The 21,635-nt window shown below is 45.7% G+C and overlaps 1 protein-coding gene across 1 annotated transcript in view; it reads right to left on the reverse strand.

The window, feature by feature from the left end:
• Positions 1 to 1,645: 1,645 nt before the first annotated feature.
• The window catches only part of setbp1 (SET binding protein 1), a 35,826-nt gene continuing 15,836 nt past the window's right edge, over positions 1,646 to 21,635 (reverse strand). Inside the window, exons 3-7 of the mRNA XM_034122308.1 lie at positions 14,176 to 14,576; positions 11,610 to 13,586; positions 11,308 to 11,515; positions 10,152 to 11,217; positions 1,646 to 6,450 (exon numbers count right to left, since the gene is read on the reverse strand). Of these exons, the coding sequence (XP_033978199.1) occupies positions 5,945 to 6,450; positions 10,152 to 11,217; positions 11,308 to 11,515; positions 11,610 to 13,586; positions 14,176 to 14,576 (4,158 nt within the window). The 3' untranslated portion in view covers positions 1,646 to 5,944. The remainder of the gene's footprint in view (positions 6,451 to 10,151; positions 11,218 to 11,307; positions 11,516 to 11,609; positions 13,587 to 14,175; positions 14,577 to 21,635) is intronic.

The raw sequence follows: 21,635 nt of genomic DNA on the forward strand, positions 1-21,635 counted from the left end.
TCATCAGTCAACATTTTAGTAAACTCAGATCAGATTGTGCATATTTTTTCGACGCATTGGACGTTCCCTCAAGCCTAAATAATTAATTCCATAAGAGGCTGATCCACAGAGGTTTGGGAGGAAGATTTTTGGAACATTTCCCTTAAAAGGCAGGTTTGTTTAAGTTCGGGAACAGTGAACCTACATTCCCTAGTGAGCACCACAATTCATAAGCCCTGTCGTCCTCCTACACCTTCTGAGTACAATCCTCCACCCCTACATTCCCATCATCTCTAGACACCATATCATAACACTGATCCAATTCTGCAACTATTTATTTTTAAGTGCATTTTTATAATTGTACAGTAATATTTCTGTCTTTCAAAGATGTCATAGAAGATAAGATCTCATAATAGTAATATAAAGCTAAAAGGCTTTGGAAGATTTCTCACACTTGTGGGGCAAAGATAAGAAAAACAATTCTGTTCACTTAATTTGACCATCCCCAACTGCTGTGAAATATGCTTGTATTATCTTTATATGTCCATGTGCCATGTGAACATTTTCTAAAATATATGTGCTTGATTCCATCTGATAAGGCCGAATTCCCCTATGTATTACTTAACAGGCTCCCTTTTCTTCGAGATAAATCCCTCTGCGGTTGCGGTGTGCTCAGTCTAGCTGTGGATCTTTGAATCATTACTAATTCATCACCACCTTTCACCTCATTAGTGATGGACTTGTTTATATTTCTTTGCAATCTTTGCACCTGGAACTTGTGCAGACGACATCACTGTCTCGTAGGAAACTAAGCCGGGTGATAAAATCCACATTGCACATCAGATTGATGATACTGTTTTTTCCATTTTAAGTGTAGCTCCGGTACATCCAGTACATCCTTCATGCAGGATGTGTTTTGCTGTGCTGTTTCATCGTGATCACAGCCCTGGTGATCCATCTCATCCTCTCTCATGTGCTGGATGTGGAGTGGGGGGGCTTGTGGGCTCATTTACAGGCATCAGTAGAGAGTGATTGGGGTGCAGCCCCACTGCAGCTCTGACTTCCATCAGAGGATTTTTTTTCAGCATAACACCGGTGGTGCCAACATTTCCATCAGCACCACTAGATACACTGAGACACATTTGGGCAGCTCACCCTGCAACCATGGTAACAGGAGAATTTTACTAGTTGGCAGCAGCCAATAGAGGGGCACTTCCCACTCAGCTCTGTCCAATAGCAGAGCAGCCTGCAGCCCAGCCCACCTAGAGCAGACACTGATGGGCTAGTGCAGGGAGGATTTAGAGATGTAGGCTTGGCTAATGAACGAGTACGCGAGTAAGAGTGAGTAGGTGTGTGTGTGTGTGTGTGTGTGTGTGTGTGTGTTTGACTGAGTGAAATTGTAGCATTATCTAATGAGCCTTCCTTTAACCGCAACGAGCAATCACATGTCGGGTAGTACTCATTCACTGAGACCATCTGACGTTCAGCACTAACAGTGCAGCAAACCCTCCTCATCTCGCTCCCACACACACATTTACATGCTGCACACACACACTCACACACACTCATCATTTTATCGGCCTTATCTCGGCATGTGACAAAGCAGTTTTTCAGGTGATCATAATAATCAACAATCGTACCAAGAAAGAAAACATATGTGCCACAATCAGCTGTCAATAAAGTCATTTATTATTTCACACAATGGATAACATGAACAACTTCAACTGTAGTTCTTCTTAATAAGTGCTCAACGCTGCCAGCCAACAGAAGGGTAGCAAAAGAATGAGCTTTTCTTTCTGAGGAAAGAAAACCAAAAAAAACCCTACAAGATCATGAAAGATAAACATGACCAAAAGCATGCCAGCGGACATGGATATACATATATGTTGCATGTATATATGTGCTTAAGACATATATCTGTATGCCAGCAAATGCAAATACAAAATATATGTGTACATTTACACATACATACTGTGAAGGATATATGCATATGCATGCGCATCTAGTATTTACTCTATATGTCAAATATTTGCGGTTTTTAATATTCATACAATGTACAAAAATGCTTCATGAATTAAAAAATTCATTACAAAAAGAAACATATCAAACAATGTACAAGTCTTGCTCCAAATTCTATTGAAATTCAACTTTCGGCTTGTCTAAAATATGTATGCATACAATCAAGTTGAGCATGCAAATAAAGGAAATCCACTCTAGAAAAAGGTTCAAATACACTATGTATACAAACTAAAATATGCCCACACTGTTAGAAGAGCTTGCTTTGTGCTCTGAAGAAGTACATTTATTGGTTTTCTCAATGCTTCATATGCACTTTCAGCTTCGAACAACATTATAGCTTAGAACTGTAACATATGCTGTGAGGATGACTACATGTACATTTATGAGGCTCTGTCTCACGTGACCCCTCACTCCATGTGTAGGACACTCATCACAGCATGCTACAAAGGGAATGGGGGGTGACCAAAATGTGGGTGCCATTATATCCCATTGTAGTCGCTGAAGTGAACTGCTAAGTGTAGACTTCAGTAAGTACACCCCAATCACTGATGTAAGGTCTAACACGCTGCGATGCCCTTGATGCTAGCACCAAAGACAAGGTGAAAGATCCTTACATCAGTGCTTAGGGGCCTCCTGGAGCCACTGGTCCAGATTGGCTGCTAAATACAATACAACAACAGTGACCTTGAACCCTATTCACAGCCACATCCCCTCTGCAGTCTCTGTGTAGAGTGAAAGCTCTGGATTAGGACAATACTTGTCAGTGTTAGAAGGCACCGGAGCATTGGCTGGTGGGAGAGACAGACAGGACAGACAACACCTGGGGTCTTTAACTCTTACATCAGAAACCGCGCTGACTGACCACAGTATGGAGTAAGCTGCCGAGCGTGTAGTCCCTACACCTCATGGACCACACATCTAGACCTCATCTTCACCACAACAGACTGCAGACCCACTAGAAGCAAAGCAAGGTTAAGCACACTGACTTTAGGACGAGTGTATTTTTGGCTATTTCCTCTGAGAGCTCCCCCCACACACAACCCTCTTGCTTGCTCTTCATGCTACTGCAATGCCCCAACTGGCTGCGGGCAAAATAGCTGCGAATCAGCGGGGATTCCTATTTTTGGTTGAGTGAACTATAGAGGGGGCTTTCATCTTCCGAGAACCTGTAGAGGTGTGATAAGGCAAAACATTTCAGCATTCTGTGTAATTTAACGGACTGGAATGATGACTGTCAATGTACAGCAGAATTTGTCGAATAGGAAAATCGGTAAGGGTTATAATTGTTTGTATTTTTTGGGGGGGGTGGTCTTGAGCAGTCTATATAGAGAGAGAAGGTCTACTGTGGTTTTAGGAGACAGTCCCCGCATAGCCGAGGCCAACCGGTATCCATGCAGGATGGACATACTAACACTATTTACAACAAACACTTCAATACTGTAGTTTTACATCTGGTTAAGGCTGTACTGCATAGAGCTGCAGTAACTATAGTTTTCAGGAAATGATAGTCACTTTCTGCACAACTTATTACAAATTATTACTGGTATTATTCACAATTCTTGTTACATGAATTCATTTAATTCAGTAAATAAGACCACTTATTTCTCTTTGTCGAAGGGTGGACCCAGAACAGAAATTCCTTTTAAGGTCATCGCCAGGCATGGCCTGATGCATAGCAAACAACAATGTAGGAGAACGTGGTTTCCATGACAACGTCCTCTGTTCCTCCTTTGCCAAGGACGTAACCGGTTACATGATGTGAATAACTGGTTAAATACTGGGCAGAGCAGATGATCTTCAATTATATTGGGGACATTGAGTACAATCAATATCTCTGGATAGAAACACATACAGTGGCACTCTCTGCTTCACAGCACAATGTAGGCCAGTACACAATGTGTTTCAATACAGTTATATCACGTTATATTCATCAGTCCAGCCCTTCTAGTTCTGTTATGATGACATGGGTCAGAAAACTAGACAGGCTAAGTGCCCTGTGTGACAGAGGATGCTGACTATGGAAGCTGTGAAGGGACACAGGCAGAGTCAGGGTTGAAATGACTAAGACACATGCGTCAAATGCACAATCATGAATATCTTGGGACAATTTCTGGGCCACTCTTTGCTGCTTGATATTTATCAGGTCAAATATAATTGGTGAGAGAAAGAAACAATAAGGCACAAGTTGAACTGCTGCCACTGAGAATCCCACCCAACCCAAAGAAATCAGAATCTCCTGAAACAAAACTAACAAAGTTGCCAAAGAAACACTGATCCATTGCTTTTTTTTTCTTCTGAAATACATATTTGAGAAAATACCAACCACTACCCAAAGTCACATATACTGTAGATAGAGTTTACCAAAGGCTTGACATATTGACACAAAAATCCAAGATGGCTACATTCTAGAGTGCACATAGGAATGCTTTACATTAGTGCCAACATGGTTTGTCAAACTCTGATTTAGATTATTTTAAATAATACATCCTTACACTGAACACTGAGACTTTGGTTTCTAAATCTAAATACTGGATTTACTTTCAAAAAAATATTTCCAAGGATATGGATTAAAAAATCATGTAAAGTAGAAAGACTGGGATTAGCTTTTCAAAACACTGACTGTGAGCCCTCTTCATCTGAACGGTCCAATCAGGATTCAGATCTGGGCTGCGGTTTGACGCTTTTGGCTGCGTAGCCTGCATATACAAATTGATTAAAATAATGCATGTTCTCTGGAATGGATATCCACACCATCGAAGGCCAAAACATAAGGCTGGAACAAGCATGTAAGTGCTGCATTTGATTGATGCAAGAGTATGGTTTTTCATAGTGCAATAAACCAATTTTAAGGTTTACCAAAAACACACCTGATATTCCTCCTGTATGCAATGCCCCCTGGATATAAACACAATAATGAGTGTATGAATGAATATACGTGTTTCTTTCTGTCTGAAAACAAACTTGTCTTGAGTCGCACCCATGTCTGTTTTTGGTTATAAAACAATACACAACTTTCATTGTCTATGGTACAACAATACTATTTGATATACTGTATGCCAGTACATGTCTATGAGCTGGTTCCTCATTGTACAAGGCAGGCAACAGTGGACTTTGTTTCTATGTACAGTCTGGGACAGTCTCATCCACCATATTGCCTTTACTGTATGTCACTGCTCAGGACAGGATTGAGCAGAGAATTAAACGAGACAGGGGGGTAGGTTGAGGGACCACAAGCAATAGGAGATGTTAAACATGATTGGGAGTAGATGAGAGGACAAAAGGACATGAAGTTGATTGGCAGGCACCAGGGAGGGCTTGGGGTGAGTGTTGAGCGGGGAGGGGGACAAGGGGTGAGGAGCCGCCAGCAAGTATCGGTTACTCCTCAGACAGAACGGGAAAACAAGGGAGGTACAGATGAGGGTGGGAGTAAGTAATAGGGTAAGGTGGCTTGATTACTGCTGTTTTATCCCACATGTCTTTGACAAGCTTCCTCAGAAAGGCAAAAATAAGCAGAGCTGCACAGTTTTATATTAACCATTCCCCCTCCCCTTTGCTGGTAAATATATGGCTAAAGCCACATTCAGATACAGTATCATAAAGTACCATACACATCACTGTATCAGATACATAAAGAATCACATAATATCCTACACTATCATGAGTACCACACACTTTTATAGCATCAGATTCAGTATCAAATAGTACCATATAGTGCCATTGTAAATGAAGGTCCAATGAATCCTTGAAAGGCTCATCTCTGGTTGGGTTTAGCAAGCAGAGGGATTGTACTGGAAGTGTTCCCTCCTCCTGCTCTGCCACTGACCCACTGCAGTCCTCAAGTCAAAGTGCACCAAGGAGTCCCAGAAGTAAGGGCGCTGCATCTCAAACAGCACCGACGGCAACAACTGGGCTCCGCTCGGATACAGAGTGGCTCTCTCCTGCGGGTCTAATGATTGGAAGGAGCCCATAACTCGTCCCTGCTGTGGGGCCGGCCTCTGCGCTTCCCCCCTTTGGCCAGAGGAAGCACGGACCGCGCCTGATGCACCACGGTCTCGATTGTTGCTGAGATGGAATCGTGATTCGAGAACTCCAGAGGCTCGGGGGTCAAGCTCGGCCTGAGGCTGTGCCTACCTGGTAGGTCATCACACCTCTCCAGGACAGGCATCCCCAGAGTCCTGCCATCGCCTTTCCTCACGGCAAACATGTCCGAAACCCGAGCATCAGCCCGAGCTTCCACCCTCCTGTTAGGCGGCTCACATTCTTCTATGGGTTGTTTACGGGGCCGCCCTGGCCGTCTTTTGACGACATTGTTTCCTGTTTTGGCTTGTCGCTGCAGGCGCTTGGCACGGAGGATCTTCTGCACATGCTCAAAGTTCAAAGAGTGCATCCTCCTCACGTCCTTCTGGATCTGCTCCACCTCGCGCCGCTTATACCTTCGCTTACCAGGAACATCTGTGTGAAGAGAGAGAGCATGAGTGAGGTGAGACATCACAAGGTAAATAAATAGCAGAGCAAAAAAGTAAATAAAGAGAACTGAGTTGTTCATGCATGTCAGTCAAAATGAGGAGCATTGGAAAGGCCAGGAAATACATCTTGCCAATTGAGCTCATGGTGAGAATGTGTTTTTTTTGCTTCGAGAGCTTCCTGCTAATTTTGACATATTCATGTAAGCCTTTCAAAGCCCAGCTGAGCCAGGAGAGCAGATCCTATCCTGTAATTGTCTCCTAGAGAGCAGCGAGGAGAGGGGAGAGGAGGAGATCCCATTCTGCGAGCAGGAAACCCACAGAAATGTCTCCTTCAACCATTTTAAATGTCGCTACACAATAACAACCCTGTGCATCTGGAGCAGAGGCTGCCAAAAAGACAAACACACACACAAACACACATATTGCCACATTTATCCACATGCACAGACTCAGAAAGACACAAATACACACATGGGCAAACACGCACATGCCCAACATGCACAAATAACCATCAGCAGTTCAGAATGGCTGAGCAGAAGAAACTGGAGCCATATTGTTTCCTTCACACTGGTGAACTGGGCAGAATGCCCTTTACACGCTGTTCTATCCTGTCTCTTTCCCCTTTCCCCATCACTCTCTTTCTCTTTTCCACTCTACTCTTCACAGGCGGCAATATGCTACTCTCTAATTTTCAATTAAACTGGTAACACTGCACCATTTCATTTCCGTCTCTATTTCAGAAACCGCTTCCTGGTCTTGGTCCATCTCTGTCATTCTTTTTGTTTCCCATCTCTGTCCTGTGTCTCAGCTCCCCCCCCCCCCCCCTCCTCTCTGCCTGGGCAATGTTCCCAGGGCTCAGACTGAGCCACAGCCAAAATGGAGGAAAAGCACAATCAGCCACCAGTCCCCAAGCAGTGTGCACACAACACGCTTGGTCTCTTTTTTTATTGAGCTTCAACTCCTATTCCTGGATTCCCTAACCATCTCCTCTCTGCTTTCCCTCCAGAATCATGCTTATGAAATGTAGCAGGATTCGGCAGTGCTCTAACTAATGATGACTACAATAAACCGGGGTAAAGCCAAAACATTGCAGGGTAAAGTTTAAATGGATGGAAAACACATTGACAACATTACTATTTTTTTCATAAAACGGCATCTTGGGTTGTAATGATTTGCTTTTGAGTCATAATTTGTTGCAACAGCAGATTAAACAAATAATTTAAGAGTGTATAGTTCCACTGTCAAGTGTTTGCTAATGAAATAAGAGTAAGGGAAGATAAAGGACGCCTGACCGCCCTCCATTTAAAACTCAGCCGAACATCTCACTCTATTGTTGCTCAAGAATTCAGGGCAGACAGTGAAATTAGTCTAATGCAGAAAGCACTAAGTAGCAGTGGTTTATGAGCTACACAGAAGTGTGCACACGCTCAGCTCTCTCTCACACACACATACACACACTACAAAGTAGCAGAAATTTATGAGCTGCATACACGGAACATAAAACCAGTGACCTTCAGCAGTGTGAGGGGCCGTATAGCACTGAGGACCTGTTTCTCCGTGGAGCAGGAAGTCCCTACTACACAGGGATGCATGCTCACAGGCCGGGTTTCAGACCAAATAAAGTGAGTCTAGATATTTATCTTTTTGTAAGTGTTTCTCTGGCTGAAGTACATGTATATTTTTAAACAAGTCATGTGACACAAGGGTTTTCTTTCTCACTAATTCAGTAGTAGATGACCTGCTTTTATGCAAATATGCATGTGAGAGATTGCTGTCAGCTGCAGTAAAACCGGCTGATTAGTGAAAAAAACTCACATGCATAAAAAATGTAATCACTACTAACAAGTTCTACTGGGGAATCATTTAAAACCCGTAGCCTAACCATAGTTGCATTCTCAGACAGTAATATAAATGTTGCATCTGTGTCAGCTTGTGGATGGGGACCTGTCTGACTGTGTGAATATGTGTGTGTATCAGAGTGGGTCCATGTGTACATGTGCATGTGTGCATGCATGGTTTGTATGGCATGCATGCGTATACACACACACGCCTGTGTTTTAATTGGGCTGAGGCTGTGAAGTGAGGCGGGGCAGGGAGAATGGGGAAAAGAGAGGGTAATGGGGGAACGAGGGGGAGGGGAGAGAAGGGGGAAAGCAGAAAGAGAAAGGGAAGAGGGGAAGGGAGAGATAGAAGGGGGAGGGGGAGGAAGAGGAACACAGGGGAAGTCAGAGGATGGATGCTGGGATTGAGGGAGAGAGGCAAAGGAGGAGAGCAAGGGCAAGAACTGCAGCAGCAGGGGAAAGGAAGAAGGACATGGAAGTAGAAGAGGCATAACAACACTGGAAGGATAACGTGCAGGGGGGGGGGGGGGGGAAGTGTGTATATGAGTCATCTGTCCTAGATCCCCTGGGGGTGGGGGGGGGGCTGTATTCTAACTGAGCCCCTGGCTTCTCCTCCCCACCACTGGACGAGGCCCCAGTCATTAAACCCCTGGCTGCCAGCCAGCTCTTTTAACACAGGCAAGGGCCTTTTACGGCGTGTCTGTAGAAAATAAATCACACTGTGTGAATAATATATCTCTGGCAGAGGCATTGGCAGGAGAGGAGGAAGGGAGGGAGGGAGGGGAGGAAGGAGAGATTGGTGAATTATAGTCGTCTCCATCCATGCATTACGTTCTCTCTATCCCCAGCCAGATGTGCTCAAAGACAACAGAATACAGAATGTACCAAAATACACATTAGCTTGGAAGTGAGAATTTGGGGCTACCCTACCTCTTTGTACGCTTTGAGTCCTGACAATGCTGTACATGTATGTATAGGATTCACCTTCACAAGGGTTGTGCCATGTACATTCAACTTTGACTAAATATGTGATTAAGTCTCTTCACATGCAAATAACAATCCTGTTATTACTAGGGAACAGAATAAATTATTGGACACCAATTATTTTTTCAAACATGCTCCTGATTCAGCTTTGTTTGTACTTCTCAACCTTCCAAGTTTAAGATGATTCACAACTATTTTTTAACAGCAAAGTGCAACATATTAAAGCACATATTTGCTTTGCTGTACAGTGTACACAAACAGCATCCTTAACTGCAGGGAGCACCGCCGGATAAGCACGCTGCAATGCTTGTCTAAGCTATGTCAACATCGTGTTAAACTCACTGGCTAATAAATCTGTGGTCATACATGTGACATTTATAAAACACTATCTATGTTAAGCTTTATTTGCTGTGTACAATAGAAGACACTTCAGCTGTAATTTTGTTTCACTATTAAAATGATGATCTGCCCTCCTTTCCCTTGCAAGCAGTTCTGTTATGATGTCCATTGCTGTGTGAAGCTACTGTTAATGTCAGCAGAAAACACTCCCCGCTGATGCTTTATATCAAAAGCTTTCCACAGGTGAACCTAGAAAATGCTTTTATTTTGACGTAGCAACAGGAATTCTGCCGATAAGTGAACTGGCCCGATAAAGACAAGCAATCAACAGGCTGTTATTGCCGATTGGGCTAACCTCAAACCTCCAACACATCCTCAAAGTAGGCAATACATTTTACCATGCTGCTGAAATTCATTCCTGCTGTAATGCTTTCTGGTCATGGCAAAAGGACAGTGCACTCCTTTATAAATACAAAGTGTAGCTTGAAAATGAACAGGTAATCCTAATGTTAGTGGTTCTTACCAGGGAGGGCGGGACTGGAGCAGTGGTTCATCTGTCCGGGCTCCTGCCGGGCCGTTTGGAACGACAGTAAGCCCTGATCTCCAAACACAGTGAGCCTCGTCTTCCTGCTCCTCCCTCCGCACTCGTCCTCCCGTGACCCCAGAAACAGGTCAGAAGCTGACTCCGACCGCTGCGATTGGCTACTGTAGCTGCTCATGAAGCTGTTCATTGGCTGCCGTGTCTGACGGGAGTGGAACTGACTGTCAGCGAGAGAGTGTGTGGACAGCTGGTCCGACTCAAACATCCCTAAGCTGGATCCCAGGCTCGGGCCTCTACCACTGCCCCTCTGCTTCTCCAGATGCTTAGAAGAGCCCTGATTGGCCAGGTCCCTCCTGTCACTCAGCATGCTGAGACGTGCATTGGTCTTAGCTCCGCTGAAGAGCCCACCCAACTCTTGCCGGTCTCGCAGGGACAGGAGGGGTTCGTCCTTGTGCTTATGTTTGTGCTTGTGCTTCCTCTTATGGAGGCGAACCCCTGCAAGACCCCCTGCACTGCCACTAACCAGGGACCCCAGGCCCTCTGCTCTTACAGAGGGTCCCTGGAGTGGGCCGCTGGGACCGCGAAGCTTGGCCCCCGGCTGGAGTTTAGAGTGTCCACTGGTGTGGAAAGCCTTTGGAGGGGGCACCGCCGGCCTCATGAAGGGAGATGGAGGTGCAGGTCCCATCGAGTGGTGGGGCAGGTAAAATGGCGTAGCAGGGGGAAAGTAGCCCAGACTCAGAGGAGGCGCGTAAGGCATCGCATATGGTGCTGCATAGTAATTTCCCCCAGCCAGTGGATAACCATATCCTGGAACAAAAGGCAGCTTCGATGTGATTGGCTCGCTGGCTTTGGCTGGACGGCCGCGTCTCCTCTTCGCCTTCAGATCAGCGCTCCTGCGGAGGTACGAGCTGGAGTCGCAGGGGTAGGAGTCGTAGGAATAAGGGTAGTAATGGTGGAAGTTGAGGCGGAATATAGAGGGATATGTGTGCTGGGGGTAGCAGGTGTATCGTCTGTGAGACACTCGTAGCTGCTGGAGCTTCACCACAACCTTCAGAGAGAAGACATTTAGACACATTCAGAGAAATACACCAAATAAAATGCACACATAACAGGGCTGGATCAATATCAATCAACTAACCTCCTCCAGTTCAGAGAGAAAGTGAAGATGATCCCGGCTCTGTAGGCACTTCCTCTTCCGCCGATTATGTTTTTGTTTCTTTTCCTGCTGTGACAGGAAGTTGTCAACAGCAGTAACTTGCCGTTCACAGCGTGCTTTGCTGCTCCTGTTGGACGCTTCCAGGGCAGCAGCCTCCGCAGCCTCAAACCCACACAGATCGAATGAGTACCTGTACAAATATGAAACATAAAATATCATAAAAATGTCTGTCTGTGAAATATAAAACAGCACAAACATATAAATCAAGAAGCAGTTTACTGCACCTGCGTCGAGAGGCGGGCCCCTTCTCAGTTTGATCGGAGGTGCTGTTGTTGTCCGTGCCGATCCCACTGTCGCTTGGTATAGTCTCCTCACTGTGGGACTCGCTGATGGGGGACAGGGTCACCTCCTTCACTGATGCCCCCTCTGACAGGTGGGACGGGGAGTTTGCCAGAAGTCGTGGAGGAGACAATTTCCATCCCCCGGAGAGGAAGCTCCTGCCTGGGGGCTTGGAGGGCAGGGCTAAGATGGGCTGCAAACTGGGCATAGTGGCATCCGAATGGCTGGTTCTCATGGAAGTAGCGCTGGAGCAGGGAGACAAGGTGGCAGAAGGCACTACAGGGCTCTCATAGAGACTGTGAGTGGAGGCAAACAGGGGGGTTTTTAGAGGGTTGGAGCCTTGGGTTTCTGCTCTGGGTTTCCGCCCTCTCTTCTTACCAATGTAGATGGTTCCTCTCTTGCTGACGTTTATCTGTTTCCCCAGCCTAGCTTCAATAGTGGAGGCCATGGCACTCATAGCTGAGGTAACAGGGGCAGAAGATGATTTCAGAGCCAGGGCGCCGTTCTGACTGGAGCCTGAAAGGATCTCATTCAGGATGCTCTGCATTTTCCCAAGCTTCATCTTATTCACCGGCCTGGAGGGGACCCTGCCACGCTTTAGTTTCAGACTACTCGAGTTGGCGCTGGTGGTTGCGGACGTCATTTGCACTAGTGTGTTTAGTGTGTGTGTCTTCCTCCTACGGTTTAGCCCAGCAGCTGCTTCCTGTGCCAGTGGACTCGGGGGGGATGTGGAGGTCCCCTCATGGATGGTCTCCACCGTCAGGAGGGGCTGCTTCTTAGGGCGTCCTCGTTTCCTCTTGATGGGGGTGTGGACGGTCAGGCTGTCGGTGTTGGTGTAGAGGGGGCTGGAGGGGGTGATGGGGAAGGCAGAGGGGGTGATGGGGAAGGCGGAGGGTGGGTCAGCCAAGGTGGAGGGGCTACCCCGGTTGTCTCTCTGGGGGGAAGTGAGGCTGGCATGGCTTTTAGCTTTCAGGTAGGACCACCTGTCCTTGGTCTTGGAGGGTCTGGAGCTGGCTGTGGAGCTGGTGCTGTGGCTGGGGCTGGGGCTGAGGCCCGGCCTGGGTCGGGGGCTGAGGCTGAGGCTGGGGCTCATGCTGGCCCTGGGATGGGGGCTGGGGCTCATGCTGGCCCTGGGATGGGGGCTCAGGCTCGGGCTGATACTGCTCCTGGGGCTGGGGTTGGGGTGTGGGCTAGGGAGCCTGGGGTGGGTGTTCAGATTGGCTTTGATGATGTGATTGTGTGCAGGCTCTCTGTGTTTAAGGGTGTCTGTGCTGATCCTAGGACGACCCACAGAGTTCTTCTTCATTTTATTTGCAATCAAAGCTGACTCTGGATCAGATCCGCTTATAACTGCCTCTCCTCTTTCAGCCCTGTCTCCTTTTTCTCTTTTATCGCCTTTATCCGCCCTCTCTGCTTTTTCTACCCTCTCTCTACTGACATCAGTGTGACTTGTGAGTCGGGAATCATTTTTATGAGTCTCCATCTTATGTGCTACTTTGGGTTCTGGGGGCCCCGGCTGCTGCTTCTCTGTAGTGTCAGAGTCCTGCCGCTGCTGTAATTGCTGCTCTACAGAAAATGACTCGTCAAAAGAAGGCCTCCTCCGCCTCTTTCTTCCTTTCCCTTCCTCTGTCAGCATGGGCATCCCTCTGTCTTCTTCATCTCCTCTCCTCCCAGTGACCGTTCGCTCTCTTTCCTCTTTTCTCCTCTCCTCTCTTTCTTCATGGAACCGCTCAGCTGTCTCCTCTCGGTACTTCTGCTTCTCCTCTGGATTAGTCGGGCTCTCCGATCCTTTCTCAGGTTGTCTTCCCCAAGGTGTATCAGCACCGTGGGGATTACCCAGCGTCCTCTGGGAGTCCTTCCTGCCGTACTTCCTCTTGATGTTTCCAAAGAGATGTTCACTGACCTCTTGCAACCCCCTCCCCCTGGAGAGATGTAGATACAGAAGAAAGAAATTATGACAAAGTGAAACGGAGAAAGGATGTTTTGCATTTCATTAACATTTTATCGCTGCATACATTAAAACATTTGATATATTATACTATGTATGTTTTAATGATTAACAAATGATGTGTAAACCTTAAATAAATCATTTGTAAAACATATATAAACATTATACAGATGGATCAGAAACGAATAATAAATTATTGACAAAGTATATATAATATCAATTATGTTTGCAAAGTGTTTATTCATCATTTAACAAGGCATATGTTATAAAATGTTTTTACAAACCAATTATTAAGCGTGTAACAAATATCTACTCCATCTATCTTTGTAAGGTTAGATGTTTTTTTAAATAATTTATGAAAGGTTTACAAATAATTTGGTAATCATTCAAAAACACTCAATATAGTATATCAAACATAAGCATAGCAAATATATCTAATTGAAAGTTGAATTTACTCCTTTATGATGTTATTACAAAGGGTTACCTAAATGTTAATTATTAAAGCAAATGTTTGGCTAGTAATAACATCAATAACATCTAGCACACAGGAAAACAAATCGTACCTGCTGAGAGAGGTCAGGTTGAGAATACTGGCATCTGTAACCACTGGCAACTGCAGGTCTGGAGTCAGGGATCTCTGAGGCGAGGGGCTTCGTGTCGCTGTTCGTGAGAAAGCTTGAGTTGGATCGAGCAGAGAGCTCCTGTTGGCTCCTGGCTCAGAGTCTGCAGGGTTGGCCGGGGATGCAGAAGGTGCTGTAGACGCGATCCACTCCGGATTGATTTGGTGCTGATGTGCATGTTGGAATTGTTGCGTGAGGATGTGCTGTGTTTGCTGTGTGTGTGAGAGTGTGTGTGCAGGGGGGAGGGAGCCGCGAAGCTGGTGTTTGGGCGGAGTGTGATCTCCCAGCAGTTGCAGCAGGCCTCCCTCTCGCTGCTCAGGCATTCTGAACTGCCGCTCGTAAGTCTGTGGACGACAGAAAAAGGAAACATTGGTTATATTATAGAAACTGCAATCGCAAGATAGCATTATTTATATAGCTGCAGGCATAGGCAAACCATGCGATAATGTGATCATGAAACTAGGACGTCTTTTCATAACATCTTCACTGAGATAATACATAATGTCACAAATCATCCAGGTCTGCATTTGGTTTCTTTTTGTCAGCACATATCAACTCAGTGATTTGTTGTGCTCTGATGTGACACCGTTGTCTTTTCACGGCAGGACTGAAGCTTTGATACATCTTGTGTGCATGAGCAAACAGTGTGCAACAAAACAAAAGGCTTGTTTACAGAGCAATTAAATTCCTGTGGCAAGGATGTTGCATGCTGTGAGAGCTGGTGGTTGGGGTGGGGTTGGGGGTGTCTGACTGCACACAGTATTAAACACAGAAGCCCAGCTCAGCCGTGTCCCTGATTGCCCCAGACCCAGAATTATTTACTAGCCTATATATTATGGTAACTCTCCTGTACTGTTTACAAGTGTAACTAACACCATTATACACACCGACCCCTGAACTGCTATTACAATAAATGTTCTGAAGCTCTAGGAAATGTACATGCATTTCTCCACAAATCTGCAGTCAACATTCACTCAGTACCCTGTGTACATGTTTTTCATATAAAACTGAAAATGTAAAAGATGAATCTGTATTGTACTGAGCTGTATTGGAACACAAACCCCTGTTTAATGTAACACTGCTGCATAATCAGTGTACTGCTGGAAGATGAGAAATAGAGCAGCGGATGGCCTTTGTGGTTTAGCCTGTTATTAACAGACTCAGTATGACGCAACAAGACACTGTTCTGCTGCGCGGCAGGGAGATGTAACCTAACCACAGGCCTCCCTCTCAGCATATACACACACAGGCACACACTCACACATGCATTCAGTTATGTAGACATGTCTAAGGCTTGATTAAGTCCTGGAGTAGCGCAAAATGCTAATTTATGAACACACTTATTATCATTGTTTTTTCTGAGGTCCAATCAGAAATCACCTGGTTACATTTGGTTCTTCTTCACTGGCTATGTATTGGTCAGATGCAAACTGCCCACAATCACAAGTGCAGAAAACACACATGAATGCCCATCACATAGAACGTAACACACACTGCTCAAACACTGAACGTTGTAAATGATTAACAACGGCAGAAAAGAACACGTGTTCATGTGCACACTCAATTATCTCCCAAAGACACGTGCTGCCCCTTCAGATGAGATGCGTGTACAGTAAGTGTGTGTATAAGTATGAACGTGTATGTGTGCACAGTGACACTGGAGAGGAGCTGCTGTGCGTCCACAGGGGGATAAGATGACAGAGACACCTGAGACACACATGCTTTCTCATTTAACCTGCCCCAGAATACCTGCTGTTTCAGGTTAAAGGAGGGCACAGAAAAAGAGACAGACAGGGAGACACACAGACAAACACATGTACACACATAAAACTAACCACATAACCACCACTGAGAGACAATAAAGAGAGGAGGCATGGATAGCTTTCCTACTAGAGATAGGAGAGCGCAAAAACAGAAATAGGGAGCCCCCCCAGCCTTCTGGTTGTGGTTGGGTTATTGGCATCAGTTCAGCTTTCTGTTCTTAGTTTCCGCCCTTCTACCACCCTCTCCGCCTCGTACACTACATGAAGCATTTCAAGGAAAAATATAATCGCTGTCTGACATTCACACAAGCTGATATCAAAACTGCGAAAATAACTCCTTACTATCCTTGCTTTCTGCAGGTCAACCTTAGTCACTCAAACAATTCCACAGGTTCTCATATGATAATTATGCAACATGTTAATGGGCTTTTCTCTATTGCAATGTATTAGAGGTGTTGTCCTGTATTATAAAACGTTAAGCCACAGAGCAACATGGCTGTACTTGGCAGGTTCATTCAGATATGTCCCTGTTGTACATACAGTGCCCTGCTCTTGTCATGTGCTGCTGTGTGAAGGGGACTGTGCTACTGCTGACCTGCAGCAGGGGGCAGCGGTCAGAAAACCAGCAAAAGCATGGACTCTGACCCTGGAGCAGCACACAAGCACAAGAGCTGTGAGGCTTCAACTTTTTCCACACTGCCCTTCTTCTACAAGTCCCCTCTGATCAGATTTAGATAAGGAGAAAGGCCAGCACACCAAACCCAAGGCATGTTTAGTCCTGAACCCATTTGATGCGCTCTCCCTCCCTCGAGGCGCTCAGAGCTGTGTTTGGGGGTTAAGGGTCGAACTCCACAGCTAGGTCAACAAACATTTCTAGGATGTCTTCCTCTGGGTCAGCACTGTAACAACATGAACTGGTCTCAGTCAGCCACACAAAGGCTCTCGACAGCCGAATGCAGGCAGATACGGAGCGGCACATTCCTTTCCTCTGGTGATGTAACCATCAGATAAGGTCAGAGCGCAGCGGAGGAGCTCATGGATAATATGTGACTAAGTGCTGCAATCAACCAACTGAAAGGCACTTTGCAGATGAGTTAGCATATTGACAGATGAATTCACGTGTGTCTAAAGTGATGTTCGAATTTAGCAGGCTGTTAATCTGGATATGGAAAGTTAAACTACCCTCTCCTTTAGTTTGACGTGAGGGGAGCAACGGACACACACACACACACACACACACACACACACACACACACACACACACACACACACACACACACACACACACACACACACACACACACACACACACACACACACACACACACACACACACACACACACACACACACACACACACACACACACACACACACACACACACACACACACACACACACACACACACACACACACACACACACACACACACACACACACACACACACACACACACACACACACACAATTATACTAAGAACACCCTAAACCGGCACACCCAAAAATCTCACATCCCAGCACACATATACAGCAGCAAAAACATATACACAAACTCCATGCACACACACACAGACACACACAAACACGCTGCCCTTCAAATAGTTTTTCGCAGCCTTTTATTTGGCTGCACGCCCGGTGGTTAGAGTGTTTCATTTTTCCCTGTGTATGGAACTGGGCAGCTGTCCAGACAGACACACAAAGAGAAAGAGAGAGAGAGAGAGGCACAGAGAGACTGGGGGAGAGAGAGGGAGAAATGGGGAGGAAGGGGGGTGGGGGGGGGCGGGGGGGTTACTGAAAGAATGAGAGCGGCAGAAAGAGGGAGGGAAGAGGACCAGCAAAAAAACAAGAACAGAGTTGCCTGACCCGTTACCAACTATTTCCCTCCAAAACCTTATGATTGATAAGACCCTCTCTCTCTTTCCTCTCTCTCTCCTTGTCACAAGTGGTGTAAAGTTACTGAGTACATTTACTCAAGTACTGTACTTAAGTACTTACTGTTACGTAGTACCTTTAGTTACTTAGCAGATATAGATTAATGATAGACAACATGATCAACACTTAAATAAGACTTTAGTTACACCTGGATTCAATTCACATGCTACCCAGCAGTACATAAAATAAATCCAATTTGTTCCACCTTTACGAGCTTGATAAACACATCAATGATTATAATGACAACATATAAAATATATGATACTTTGAGTATATTTAGATGCCAATACTTTTGTTCTTTTCCTTGAGTAACCTTTTGAGTGCTGGACTTTTACTTGTTACTGAGTATTCCTACACTCTGGTACTTCTACTGAAGTACAAGATCTGAGTACTTCTTCTACCTCTGGTTGTCACACACTCACACACACACTCGCCTTGGCTTTGACACCACGCCGTCTCCCTCTGCCCCTGTGGCCTCGTGCACTGCCCCCCCCCCTCCTTATCACATCCCTCCTTTTCTTCTTCTTTTCTGTAGCTGACCATTCTCCCCCCCTGTGGGAACTACCCCCCCTTCTCTCTAGCTTCATTCAGAGCGCCGCTTCACTGTGATCTGTGTTTCTGACAGCTCTCCACACACACACACACACACACACACACACACACACACACACACACACACACACACACACACACACACACACACACACACACACACACACACACACACACACACACACACACACACACACACACACACACACACACACACACACACACACACACACACACACACACACACACACACACACACACACACACACACACACACACACACACACCACACACACACACACACACACACACACACACACACACACACACACACACACACACACACACACACACACACACACACACACACACACACACACACACACACACACACACACACACACACAGCTCCTCTGCAAACAAACACCATGAATACTAACACGGCTTTGTGTCCACAGCACTTAAAACGGGTTAGAAGGAAAGGGAGGGAGGTAGGGGGGGATTCAGGGAAAAAGGAGGGAAAAGCGATGGAGGAGAAAAGAGGCACTGTGTTGATCTTGTGGCCACTCTCTCACAGACCTCCCCCCCCCCTGCCTGCCTGCCTCCCTCCCTCCCTGCCACCCCCCCTCCCTCATCCCTGTTTCTCGTTCTCTCGTTCTTCCCACCAGTTCTCCCGGGAATAAAGACTTCCATTCATGCGCCTGAGGAGACCCACAGCAGGGGAGAGAAAAGAGGGAGAAGGGGGAGGAAAGATGAGGGGGTGTAAAGGTGGGACAGTTTGTGGATCACTGGGATCAGGCCCACTGCCTAAAATTGTGTGTGTGTGTGCGGTATTTTTTCACTCAGCGTGTTTATCCTCAGCCAATGCTTCCCTATCTCAGATCGTGGGGCGACTGTGCCAGCCTAAGCATCTTCTGGGAAAGTTGGCTGGGAAAGTTTGAGATTTGGGCTCCATTCAGAACTTTTCCCCTCAGACTAATGCTGCAATTCCACAACTATGTGTTCAGCCTGCAGCTACAATTCAACAAAAAAAGGGCTTGATTATCCGAGCCGAAAACTGCCCTTTTTTCTGCACCTTATTCTTTCCTACAGGCTGTTACGGACCCTTCCTGCTGGGCATCATCAAGCATTCAATCTGTGATACATCTGTTCTTTAAGCTAGCTGTCAGGCAGAGGCCAAATTTAAAGCACAGCAGTCGGTCTAAAAGCAAAGTGTTCCCTCCTACGTCCACAGCAGTAATCCTTCAGATTGGAGTGCTACTAAAGATAGCAGCGAAACACCCAAGAGTCTCCTTGTGACACTCTCTTCAGACACGCTCAGACTTAGATGACTCAATCTGAACAAAAGCCTGTGATTGGCTGAACCGAAGCATGTTATTAGGGTGCAATTGGAGGTTTTCACTTGCTCAGGAATGACAGACACATTTACATGCTACACAAAGTATACATCTAATCCCCGCTATTAGCATTAATGGTGCGGGAGCAGACACATGTGGGTCCTGCTTCTGAATAGCGCTAAGAACGGCATTAGGAGAGTTTTGTCATAGTGATTATTACAGTGATTATGTACTAATTGTTCCTTTCATGAAAGTGGCCGAACCTCCAGTGACAGCGTTTCGGTCTGCGCACATGTTCAGCACAAAGAAAATATACACAAGTGTACCGACTGGCCACACACACTGTCTCGTTTTCTATGGAAAAGCACAAAAACAAGTGTGATGTTTAATCAATACATTGACTGAGGGAAGTAAATACACACACCTACATACACATGCACAACAGCCAGCACAAAACCAAAGGAACGTGTTGTTTACAGCGCTCTGTGCACCATATGACCCACATCGTACCACTTCTGTACAACAGGAAACAATTAACAGCCAATCAGCTGCTCTAAATCCTAAGGGATGGCTTCCTGTGTGGAATGATGGGTAATTCAAAACCGAAGCTCTGCTGAGATGAAACACTTCCTCTCTGGCAAACAGAAGTCTGTCACAGCGAAGCCTCGCTCACTGATTAGTTATGCAAGAATAACGCACTCCAATGCATCATTGTCTAGTTACTGGGGCAATACACAACAACATTTTACCTATAAGAATGTAAACGTCAAAATTACTTGTTTTCTTTATAAAGGGGAGGTGAAGAAAACACACTGGATGTGCTGCTTAAACGAATCCATTAATCAATTGTAATTATACAAAATGAAATTGATAGAGCTTTAATAGACCGCAGTAATAAAAACCTGCTCCGTTTTAAGCTTTAAAAACTTGAAATGGTTGATGATTGATTACAAATCCCAATTAAATGACTGTTGTTTGGACAAAAAGGATTTTGAATAGATGATTTTTCCTGTTTTGTGAAAACTTTTAGAGTGAATAATTGATTAATAATGAAAATAACTATTGTTTAAAGAACTACAACATCACGCCATGCTTACAAACGGCTGACAGACGGCCATGAAGCATGCCTCCTCAGTCTGCAGTTAAGTAACAATTTCTCTGAATCTAAAGTCCTCAGATGATCCCAGCTTACGAGAGAGAGTTAGAGAGCCACTTTATGACATCCACTGTGACAGGGAGAATGGGCAAAGTGAGACACAATAGTCTTAACCAATCAGACTGCCCGCCTCCCCTCAGGCCCCCTCACACTAACAATAATGCCTTTGTATGAGGCTGCACTCCACTCGCGCGTTCACACACACATATACATACACATACAATATATATATATATATACACTCAGAGACCAAAGTGTAGCATCCTACCCTTTCTCAGACAGTCATAAAGAGAGGCAAGAGAAGCAGCACATCTAGGACTGCATGAGTGCCAACAAAACTATGCTATACTTAGACTGGGTGCATTTTTGCTAACAACCTGGCTGTGTGTGTGGTGTGTGTGTGTGTGTGTGTGTGTGTGTGTGTGTGTGTGTGTGTGTGTGTGTGTGGTGGTGTGTGTGTGTGTGGTGTGTGTGTGTGTGTGTGTGTGTGTGTGTGTGTGTGTGTGTGTGTGTGTGTGTGTGTGTGTGTGTGTGTGTGTGTGTGTGTGTGTGTGTGTGTGTGTTTCCTTCCAGGCCTGGGCACATGACTGCAGCTGCCCCCTCGCTCCCTTGTCTAAACCAGCACCCCTCCTTGTTGTAGGTGAGAGGTCACACGGAGTGGCA

The sequence above is a fragment of the Trematomus bernacchii genome, unplaced genomic scaffold (assembly GCF_902827165.1).
Source record: "Trematomus bernacchii unplaced genomic scaffold, fTreBer1.1, whole genome shotgun sequence".
In the NCBI taxonomy this organism is placed as follows: Eukaryota; Metazoa; Chordata; class Actinopteri; order Perciformes; family Nototheniidae; genus Trematomus; species Trematomus bernacchii.